This window comes from Salvelinus namaycush, chromosome 9 (assembly GCF_016432855.1).
Source record: "Salvelinus namaycush isolate Seneca chromosome 9, SaNama_1.0, whole genome shotgun sequence".
In the NCBI taxonomy this organism is placed as follows: domain Eukaryota; kingdom Metazoa; phylum Chordata; class Actinopteri; order Salmoniformes; family Salmonidae; genus Salvelinus; species Salvelinus namaycush.
The window spans coordinates 47,989,434-48,001,563 of record NC_052315.1 but is presented as its reverse complement, the minus strand read 5'-3'; the positions used below and the strand labels follow the sequence as shown (position 1 = coordinate 48,001,563).

General features: G+C 42.7%; 1 protein-coding gene across 1 annotated transcript in view; it reads right to left on the bottom strand.

The window, feature by feature from the left end:
• Positions 1-11,701, bottom strand: part of cttnbp2 (cortactin binding protein 2) — a 76,661-nt gene extending 64,960 nt beyond the window's left edge. The window contains exons 1-2 of the mRNA XM_039001582.1: positions 11,447-11,701; positions 5,702-5,809 (exon numbers count right to left, since the gene is read on the bottom strand). Of these exons, the coding sequence (XP_038857510.1) occupies positions 5,702-5,809; positions 11,447-11,527 (189 nt within the window). The 5' untranslated portion in view covers positions 11,528-11,701. The remainder of the gene's footprint in view (positions 1-5,701; positions 5,810-11,446) is intronic.
• Positions 11,702-12,130: the final 429 nt, after the last annotated feature.

Sequence of the window (12,130 nt, the reverse complement as noted above, 5' to 3'; positions counted from 1 at the left end):
GCCTGTGCTGCGTCATCCAATCATCCGGGAGACAGTTCACCCTGTAGCCCGCCAGTCACCAGAGAGAGTGAGAGCAGCTTCCTAAGACCTACCTCCTAACCCTCTCTCTTCTCCAATCCCTCTGTGTTATAAGGCATCAGGTAGCCTAGTGGTTGGAGTGTTGGGCCAGTAACCGAAAGGTACTACTACGGCTGACCCTGTAAAACAACATTTCACCTATCCAATGTATGTGACAATAAAACATAAAACACAGAGAGAGACAGAGACACAGAGACAGAGAGACGACTCCAGTGTGCACTGACCCTCTTCAAGACAGACACTTGGTCAACCACACAGTCAGACTCCATTCTCTCCAGAGACTAACCTGTCTCAGTCTGACAGGGCTTCAAATCCCCCACCCCTATCAGTGTCAAAATAGATTTTAAACACATTTTTTAAAAAAACTTCACTTTGTCGAAGGGTAAAGTCTACAGATTCTAGTTTTGGAAACAGAAACCTGTATGGAGATAAAATGTATTACATAAATCCACCGGAGAGGCAGAGTGACGGGTGTATGTATATATAGATAACTGGATGGCTACGGAGGCTGGTCTACATTGGCTGGTCTTAAGTCTCAGTTTAACCCTCTTCTCTCCGCCACACTAGCAAATTAGCATCCAACCAACCACCTGGCTCTGATGCCCACATAGCAACCAGACCCCCCCCCCCCCCCCACCCGCGCATGGCGATGGAGTCCTCATGGAGATTTTTGGGTCATGTTACAACCCTGCTTTGAATAGCGACCACCATCATCACCACCCTCACACAATCCATGTCTCAAGGCTTAAATATATATATATTTTTTTTAATAAATAAAACTTGCTTGGGGCATCCTGCTATGCATAAAAGTTGGCTACATAATGCCTCAAGGATAAGGGTATCATAGCATCTTACTCATACAAGAGATCACACGCAGCTCTGTTGTTGGGAGCATGCGAGAGAATGAACCAAAGTCAGTAGTGGGTGGAATTAATATATGCCTGGTCTGCTGGACCTGTGCCCTTATGGAATACTTAGCCTATAAAATGCTTCCTTCCTTACTTCCATGAAATAATCCCTGATCTAACAATTGCATAGGTCAAATCAGGGGATCCACCATATAGTTAGAATTTTTATAAATGAACAAACATCCCCATGGGAGATTTATGTACTCCAAAAAAGAGCTTCCACTGTAAAGCTGCAATATGTCACATTTTGGATGCCTGACCAAAACATAGAAATGTGAGTTATAGATCTGCCATTCTCATTGAAAGCCTCTAATAAGTGGTAGATCTGATCTATATGCACCGTTTGTATGCTTCCAGTGCATTTTACTTTCGGTTTTGTATACCAGCTTCAAACAGCTGAAAATAAAATATTATGGGTTATGGAAAATATATTTCACAGCGGTTTAGATGTTACAATGATTCTCTACACAATGACCTCTTGTTTTGTCACAAACTGAAATTAGACAAACTATTAGAATTTTAGTAACCAGGAAATGATGGAGCGATTTCTGCATATTGCACCTTTAACGAACTGTGTTTTATTACCCAGTCTTAGGTTAAGTGGTTGCCCGGACCAACTGCTACTAAACCCTGGTTGTTGACAGTTGATCATTGACAGACACGCTCAGCCACCATAAGAATGAGAGTGCTCTGCCGTACTGCTGCACTAATCATGTGACTGGTCTCGTTTGGCTAATCTGTTTACAGCCCTTCTATTCTCTAAAATGAAACTGATTCGCTGGCTCAGACAGTTTTAGCCACATGCTAATTAGTCGTCGCCACAAAAGCCTCTTAACACCCAAACACAAAACGCCAATACCAAGCCAAACGGCCCACCACACTTTAGTCTGTCAACATTTCAGAGGTCTGTATGTGTGGCGACATTAAGAACAGTGGGTGGCTCGGGGTGTCTGGTGTTTTGTACCGTAGTGTGGTTGGTAGTGCTGAGCGATTAGCGCTTTTTGAGGTCGGTTTGGTTTCGGTTCAATTCTTAAATTATCACGGTTGTCAATTTTTTGTTGTTGATTTTATTACAATGCATTATGTGCGTTGAATGCTGTAACTGAGAATAAAACAATTACTACAAGTCCCATGATGCTCATTACTGCTTATCACTTAATAATAACTTATTCAAATTACTTTAATAAAATATTTCAGTTGTGTAATACATTTGTTTTATTTGATGACTATTTCATTCCAAGTCATCATCTTTATAGAGCTGCTACCTACGCTGTCTGACAAAAATCACTATTTTAGTAGTTCTTTAAAGTAAATATGGCATACTTTTATGACTGCTGAATACCAACTATCGATCACTTAGATCATGTACTTTCAGGTAGAGATACAGCTGCTCTCTATATCACCTGGATTCTTCGTGTAAAAGAAACGCAGACCGGACAAGGGTCATTGTAGTTAATTACCACGTTTTATGCCCTAAACTATGTAGAATATTGGCCTGCTGGAAACTACAACTCCCTATTACATCGCACAGTTCAGGCTGGATCTGGTGGATCTCTAGAGAAACTGTGTGGTGCTCATTGAGCGCACAGGAAAAAAAGACAAAAATAAACGAAATTCAGATAATTAAACCGACGTCGGTCAATTAGTTGTTTACAACAAAACTAAATCTTGGTTAAATGGCACAGCACTAGTGGTTGGTTTAAAAGAAGAGGACATGTCTAACTGTGTGATATCAATGGCTCTAGCCAGCTGGTCTCCAGATGACACTTTTTTTTATGGCTCCGTTCGTTCTGGCGATTTGAGGGGATTTTGCCAGCCAAATCTTCTCTGGCACACAGTCCATCCCACTTTCACAGAGGATGTCAGCCTCTCCACCCCTCTCACCTTCTCAAGACGTCAAGATGTGGGCCCCTTATCTCTGTCCTCAACTCTTTATTTCCCTTCCCATTTATTTTCCTCTCAATTCAATGGGCTTTATTGGTATAGGAAACATATGCTTACAGCGCCAAAGCAAGTGAAACAGACAAACAAAACGGGAAACACCCCCTTTCTCTCAGGGTATAGCCCCCCCCCTCTATCCATCCATCCATCGCTCTCCTCCCTCTTTGAGCAGGCTTATCTCAGGGAGAACAAGTAGGGTCTTTGTGTTTGGGACAGTCGTCACGACAGTAAAGAGGGCTTTATTTATTTTTTGCAGCGATATAATTTCCACAGGGAGGGAGCCGGGAAGAACACTAAAAGCCAGCATGAATGCCAGAGAGAAAGAATGAGAAAGAGAGAAACAGAGGGAACGAGAGATGGGTGTTCATTTGGAAAGTATTCAGACCCCTTGACTTTTTCCACATTTTGTTACGTTACAGCCATATTCTCAAATGGATTCAATTGTATTTTTCTCAATCTACACACAATGCCTCATAAAAAACAAAGCAAACTGTTTTTTTATGAATGTTTGCAAATGCATAAAAAAATAAAACACTGAAATATGACATTTAAAAATAGTATTCAGACCCTTTACTCAGTACTTTGTTGAAGCACCTTCGGCAGCGAATACAGCCTCGAGTCTTCTTGGGTATGACGCTACAAGCTTGGCACACCTGTATTTGGGGAGTTTCTCCCATTCTTCTCTGCAGATCCTCTCAAGTTCTGTCATGTTGGATGGGGAGCGTCGCTGCAGAGATATTTTCAGGGCTCTCCATAGATGTTCAAGTCCGGGTCACTAAAGGACATTCAGAGACTTGTCCCGAAGCCACTCCTGCGTTGTCTTGGCTAGGTGCATAGGGTCGTTGTCCTGTTGGAAGGTGAACCGTCGCCCCAGTCCGAGGTACTGAGCGCTCTGGAGCAGGTTCTCATCAAGGATCTCTCTGTACTTTGCTCTGTTCATCTTTCCCTCGATCCTGACTAGCATCCCAGTGCCTGCCACTGAAAAACATCCCCACAAGCATGATGCTGCCACCACCATGCTTCACCGTAGGGATGGTGCCAGGTTTCCCCTCCAGACATGATGGTTGGCATTCAGGCCAAATAGTTCAATCTTGGTTTCATCAGACCAGATAATCTTGTTTTTCATGGTCTGAGAGTCTTTAGGTGCCTTTTGGCAAAGTCCAAGCGGGCTGTGATGTGCCCTTTACTGAGGAGTGGTAAAAGGCACACGACAGTAAAGGCCTACTACAATAAAGCCCTGATTGGTGGAGTGCTGTAGAGATGGGAGAACCTTCCAGAAGGACAACCATCTCTGTCAAAGTGACCATCAGGGTTCTTGGTCACCTCCCCGACCGAGGCACTTCTCCCCCAAGTGCTCAGTTTGGCCGGGCGGCCAGCTGTAAGAAGAGTCTTGGTTCCAAACTTCTTCCATTTAAGAATGATGGAGGACACTGTGTTCATGGGAACCTTCAATGCTGCAGAAATGTTTTGGTACCCTTCCCCAGATCTGTGTCGACACAATCCTGTCTCAGAGCTCTACGGACAATTCCTTCGACCCCATGGCTTGGTTTTGCTCTGACATGCGCTGTCAACTGTGGAACATTATATAGACAGGTGTGCCTTTCCAAATCATGTCCAATCAATTGAATTGACCACAGGTGGACTCCAATCAAGATGTAGAAACATCTCAAGGATGATCAATAGAAACAGGATGCACCTGAGCTCAATTTCAAGTCTCATAGCAAAGGGTCTGAATACTTATGTAAATAAAAGGTATTTGTTTTTCATTTATATAAATTAGCAAAAAGTTTAAAAAAAAATCTGTTTTCACTTTGTCATTATGGGGTAGTGTGTAGATTGATGAGGATTTTTTTGTTTGTTATACATTTGAGAACAAGGCTGTAACGTATCAAAATGTGGAAAAGGTCAAGGGGTCTGAATACTTTCCAAATGCACCATATAGATCCAAACCAAGCACAGCCAGTGCCTAGACACAAGGAAGAAAAAAAAGATGCCAGAAAACACTGTTCAAGGCCAGTCAGGTCGATAAGGACAACAAAAAAACGCACTACATCAAAGAAAAACTGCAATATCTACAGTACAAACCGCATTTCTTCCCAGTAGAGAACAACGTGCTGATTTCAATATCACTTTCCAGCGGCTAAGAAAAGAGATTGGCCTCAATCCCATCTCCAGCCCTGGTCCCAGAACTACTCAACATTAAGAAACCTATTAAAAAAGTTTAAGAGGACAGGACAGCTCGAAGTGGAGCAGCGAGCGAAATACAGTGGTGTGATTCTGACCTAAATACAGCAGAGAGAGAGAGGGGGGGGGGGGGGGGGGGGGTAGAGAGGGAGAGTGTCCTGAAAGGTTCTTCTCACAGAAATAACTCGCCACTTAGCCCCCGAGCAGGACAGATAGTCACCTCAATGCCAGGGCACACAACCGAGAGTAACGGACACCATGTCACCTTGTCTGCATCCAATTTAACCACATCATCCATCGCATCTGTATTGTAGAACCTTCTCAATCCAAATAGAGTAACCTCTTCCTGACTGTAGAACTTCCAGATTTTGGTCAAAGTGGTCCTTACAACAACAAGCCTACACAAATAGCATCCTTCATCCATATCGCTGACAAGTAAACACTGACGTATCACAGTCCGCATATCTATTGAGCAAGTCCATATAGATTTCTACAGCTTGCATCATCTGTAACAGCGGTTCAATTCCCAATTGCATTTTCTCATGAGGGTACTGAAAACTTAGGTGTGTGTGTATGTGGTCCAGACTCACCCTCAGGGCTTCTATGACCAGGTCCCGGGCCTCCAGCTCTCCCTCCATGATGCTGAGCAGGGTCAGGAGCTCCGGCTTGCTCAGATTATCCATGTTAAACTCACATTTCTGCAACACGCACACACAGAAAGATAAGTTATATTTGCAACATACGAAACATTTTAATATACCTAGAACACATTTTTCTCCTGAAATAATTTGACACCATGTTCTATAGAACATGTTTCTATTAATCCTTGGGAAATCCCACATTTTGGGGTAAAGAAGGACATACGTAGAACTTCAGAGCACCAACTTACTGCAAACTGCACCACCAACAACAACAAAACAGTTGGGTTTGCAAGTTGTATGATGACAAACATAACTCATTCCTCAGATAGTTTCATAACCTTAATGAAACCTAAAATGTCTGGCCGAACCTTGAGGCTATTAAGGTCCAATTACATTAAGCCACATCATTAAACGCTGATTTTGCCAGACGGACCCGCAGGGCGAACGGACAGGGAGAAAGAATGAGGATGAGGGTAATTGTGAGTGACCAGACCACTTTCTACTGCTGCTTCAATCAATTAAAAAGCTTTTTCATCCTTTCTGACTGCTGCCCTTAAAAAGCGAAATAAAACATCCTTAAAACAAGAAAATGTCAGACTGTACGTTGCTCCTGGGTTTATCCGAATGGTAGCTAGTATGGTGAGGAGCGAAGACATTGGAACGGCGGCTGGTTCGTCTACATTCCATGACAGAGACAACAGTGTAAAAAACTGACTGACAGATGACAGACTGAAGACTCGTTGTCCTGATTGAATAAGAAGAACTTGTCTAGGCATCCTCAGCTTTGAAGATATTGGGAATTTAACTGAACTGAATTCATATAAGTGTACAATGAAAATGAGAGAACCTCACAGGCAGAGATACACAGAGGTAAGATTGGGTGGGAGAAAGTTACTTGGCAAGAACATCTGCAGAGAAACCCTCTCTTGTAGAAACTAGAGGTCGACCGATTATGATTTTTCAACGCCGATACCGATAATTGGAGGACCAAAAAAGCCGGTGCCGATTAATCGGCCGATTTTTTTTTTTTTTTTTTTTTGTAATAATGACAATTACAACAATACTGAATGAACACTTATATTAACTTAATATAATACATAAATAAAATCAATTTAGCCTCAAATAAATTATGAAACATGTTCAATTTGGTTTAAATAATGCAAAAACAAAGTGTTGGAGAAGAAAGTAAAAGTGCAATATATGCCATGTAAGAAAGCTAACGTTTAAGTTCCTTGCTCAGAACATGAGAACATGTGAAAGCTGGTGGTTCCTTTTAACATGAGTCTTCAATATTCCCAGGTAAGAAGTTTTAGGTTGTAGTTATTATAGGAATTATAGGACTATTTCTCAATATACGATTTGTATTACATATACCTTTGACTACTGGATGTTCTTATAGGCACTTTAGTATTGCCAGTGTAACAGTATAGCTTCCATCCCTCTCCTCGCCGCTACCTGGGCTCGAACCAGGAACACATCGACAACAGCCACCCTCGAAGCAGCGTTACCCATGCAGAGCAAGGGGAACAACTACTCCAAGTCTCAGAGCGAGTGACGTTTGAAACGCTATTAGCGCGCACCCCGCTAACCATTTCACATCGGTTACACCAGCCTAATCTCGGGAGTTGATAGGCTTGAATTCATAAACAGCAGAGCCGCTGGCAAAACGCACAAAAGTGCTGTTTGAATGAATGCTTACGAGCCTGCTGGTACCCACCATCGCTCAGTCAGACTGCTCTATCAAATCATAGACTTAATTATAACATAAGAACACACAGAAATACGAGCCTTCGGTCATTAATATGGTCGAATCCGGAAACTATCATCTCGAAAACAAAACATTTAATCTTTCAGTGAAATACAGAACCGTTCCGTATTTTATCTAACGGGTGGCATCCATCAGTCTAAATATTCCTGTTCCATTGCACAACCTTCAATGTTATGTCATAATTACGTAAAATTCTGGCAAATTAGTTCGCAATGAGCCAGGCGGACCAAACTGTTGCATATACCCGTGCAATGAACGCAAGAGAAGTGACACAATTTGACCTGGTTAATATTGCCTGCTAACCTGGATTTCTTTTAGCTAAATATGCAGGTTTAAAAATATATACTTCTGTGTACTGATTTTAAGAAAGGCATTGATGTTTATGGTTAGGTACACGTTGGAGCAACGACAGTCCTTTTTCACGAATGCGCACTGCATCGATTATATGCAACGCAGGACACGCTTGATAAACTAGTAATATCATCAACCATGTGTAGTTATAACTAGTGATTATGATTGATTGATTGATTTTTATAAGATAAGTTTAATGCTAACTAGCAACTTACTTTGGCTTCTTACTGCATTCGCGTAACAGGCGGGCTCCTCGTTAGGCAGGTGGTTAGAGCATTGGACTAGTTAACCGTAAGGTTGCAAGATTGAATCCCTGAGCTGACAAGGTAAACATCTATCGTTCTGCCCCTGAACAAGGCAGTTAACTAACCGTTCCTAGGCCGTCATTGAAAATAAGAATGTGTTCTTAACTGACTTGCCTAGTTAAATAAAGATGTAAAAAAAAAAAATTAAATAAAAACATTTAATAAAAATAATTCGGGAAAAATCGGCGTCCAAAATTACCGATTTCCGATTGTTATGAAAACTTGAAATCGGCCCTGATTAATCGGCCATTAATCGGTCAACCTCTAGTAGAAACACATCCAATTCCATTTTTCAATTTAATTTATAGCCGAGGAGCTTTCCTTTTTGCACGGCTATTTGTTCAATGAAACATAATAAACCAAAGATAATCTGGAGGGAGGGAGAGACGACCTCCTTGCCTCAAGTCACAAGTGTTCTATTCGATCTGCGCATAGGCACATTCATTTGTACCTGTTCACGACATTCGATCACCCTGCCATAGATGCGTGATTTACTATCATACGTTTCAATCCCTGCCAAGGTTTCTCAATTTTTCATCATTGACCCAGCAGCCTCCTTCAAAGCCCTCTCTTAAATCACGGACAAAATATGGAATATGGAACCAGCTGGTCTGATCATTTAGCAAACTGTTGTAGTTCAAAGTGGTCCTAAATACTGGGCATTCAAATACTATGTCTTGATGACAAGACACTCATAGGGCTTGAGATACCATTATGGCAAATTTTGCGTAAATCATAGGCCAACAATGAGACAGGTTTTAGCCTAATACATATTTGTCAAATAACTAGTAGTGCAAGCAAACCAGGTTACAGTATGATTTAAGCCCTTAGAAAGTACGGCATTCTATTTCATTCTGAACAGCACCAATCAAGACAGCAGGGGGTTGAAAGGAAAGAATCCAGCGATCGATTTGAAAGCTTGAAGAAGAAAAAAGTGAATCAATTTTCAACCAACCCCACACAGCATTCTCCCTCACTGTGCTGCCAGTGAGCCATTTGGAGAATCGGATTTGGGAGTCTCGGAAGGCTTGCACGACACTATCCAAACCAAAGCCTATCATGTGAGCCCCCAGTCTTCGTCAATGTGCTCGGGTGGCATTTCACCCTCCTGCATTTCTGCACAGTGAGCAGGTGAGGGAAGCTAATGCTAATTTGTTCCATGAGGCGTGCGTTTCAAAATAGCTGTTCTGTGTGGGTGAGTGTGTATTTGCACTATGTGGAGGGAAGGGAGAGCCGACTGCTATGTCTCTGTCCTATAGCCTAATAGGTTGGATTAGTTGCCACATTCAAATAACTTACACATCCCTGTACAACAGAACAAATAGTAAAAAATGTATGCGTACTAACTAATGCTATAGGGTGAATTGGGGGAGGTGACTAGCCCCACACCACCACCATTTTTCACCCTCTGACCCCTTTCTAAACCAAGTGAGCCGGTCCTCAAGGACCCTTCACAAGAGAAACTCCTCCGCCGAGAGCAAACAAAGGAGGGTCTTGCAGGGGTATGCAAAGAGCTTTATTTAACTGGGGCATAGAATCAGAAGCCCCCTACAGAGAGGCTAGCTGGCCTGGCTTGTCCTGGCATGTTTGGGAAGACGGTTCGTGAGAGAGACAGGCAGAGATGTATGGCCGAGTCAGAGAGGACGGTTGGTTGCTGTGCTGCGGTCGAGGTACCTGTTCAGCAAGGAAGGAGCCCAGTGTGCACTGAACACGCTCAGTAGATCAGGGCTGGCTTGGCTAACACAGTACTCTGAGCTATGCCAGCTGAGTCACTGAAATTAAGACCAATTTAGACATGTCTCTGGTGTACATACCCCCCCCGCTTCTCTCACTGCTCTCCTTCCGTCCATCTCGCTTGCTTTCTTTCTGCTCTCACTCTGCCCCCTTTCCATCGCTATTTTACTTTGCCTTGATTTTCTTGCCTTTTTCTACCGCCCACATATCTTATTTTCCTCCCATTTCAACAGCTGTCCCTTGGGATCTTCCAGGCAAGAACAGTCCATATTTTCAATAGCCTTTGAACCTCAAACCCAGAACAGTTCTTTATATTTCCTGTGTCCTATAGGAATGCTCAATTACATATACACGAGTGTAGTATATGATGTAGTTAAGGGTAAAGTCAAGTGGCAAATGGGAGATTGCTTTCTTTTGACCAGTCAGTAAATTCATGCAGAATAGGTACTTGGCAATGGTCTGACTGAACAGAGTACATGGAACCATCCAAGCATACCACAACCAGGGAAAGGTTGCATTGCCCCCTCCGGGTGGGAAAAAGATTGATTCATTTGCACAGAGGGGTAGCAAGCCGGTGCCCTGGCACACATGTTGCAACCTGTCTGCGAGACGAGGGACCAATGTGAGAAGTCCCAGATAGAGGAGCTTAAAAAAACAATTGCAGCTCAGTCCGATTAGTGGGGAGTTTGCAGACAAACAAAACAGTTTCACTGAGATTCAACATTTCTAATATTGTTCTATTGGTCACAGGTCAAATCTAGAAGTATTAGTAGGCCTATACAGAATAGGAAACATTATTCTTGACTGCAGATAGGCTATGCTTTGTGGTCAGACAAGAGCTGCTTAATGGAAGATTGTAAGAGGTTTGGGGTCCTCAAAAGGATATTTAGGGGCCTTCTCTCTTTAACCGTAAAGGCAAGATTTTTCAAACACAAGAGCCCAACTAGGCTACATCTGATAACAATATATTCACGTCAAAGCCTCACTGACACACAGCAATCAACATATTTTGTTTCAATTTGGAGCGTTGACGTACTGAAATAGGGCAAGATTATGCATCGAACAGCCATGTCAAAAGCAGCTCGTTATCTATTCAGACGACTGGCCTACAACAATGAGAGCGAAAACCTATAGCCCAAATTGTGTTTCAAATGTAAGTACAGATTGAAACCCCCTTTGTAACCATCGCAAATCAGTGCGTTATAGCCTAACTACGTTTCCCCATATGTGCCGTAACAACATTTGAGCTATTATCCTATTTGTGATAGATAAACCCAATTCCTTTGCCTTTCTATAGGATTTTAATTCCCATAAAAGCCTTTGATCATATGTATAGTCTGTGTCTACACAAATCAGAGAACCCTTGTTCTGCTGCTCTCACAAGAATAACATATTGCTGTTGCTTCAAGATGAACACTCGGGTTCGTAGAGAAATGCGCCGTCTTTCCTAATTCCTTATTCCCTTTAGTTTATTCCAAAACGGGGAAACCAACGATATAAACATATAGACCTGGATATAATATAAAAATGTCTTACCGCTTCGACACTTCCAAGCACTGTGGTTGCCAGTGTTTGTACCGGAGGAGGCTGCTCCCCGCTCGCTCCCTCCGACGCCATCTTCCTACTGTAGCGGTCTGCTGGAGTAAGGGCACCACACAGAACATAAAACAACGCATTCGGTACCGCTTTAACTATTACGCTGCTGAATGCAAATCTCACATACGACTGTAGCCTCAAATTTGTATAACACAAGAGAGAAAAATGTGCCTCCGCGTACGAGACAGTCTAGACTAGACCGGACCGTGGCGTTTTTCGGGCACGCAGGTTGGTAGAGGGGGAAATTGGTCAGTAGGCGTGGACCCAAGGCGTATTCCAGATGCGAATAATGCGTTCGCAACTTGAAATGAGGTGCGCTGCGCGGTCGTTAAAGAGTGATTGAAAGCTAAATAGGAGTGTAGCCAAGGCTGTGCCCTATTTCTGAACAGGAACCCCACCGTGTCTACTGCCTAAATTACCTATTTACCCTTCCCATGACTGTGGATTTGTGAATCACATAGTCATAAACCTGAGGATTTATTGTTGTTGCATGCCAACAGCCAACAGCCAAAGCCGAGAGGCCTATTCGGATTACACAGAATAGCATAGGCCCCCTAGTGCATTATAAAATATCCAGCAAATGGATACCCACTATTCTTTTACAGGTTAGATTTTCCTGCCAGT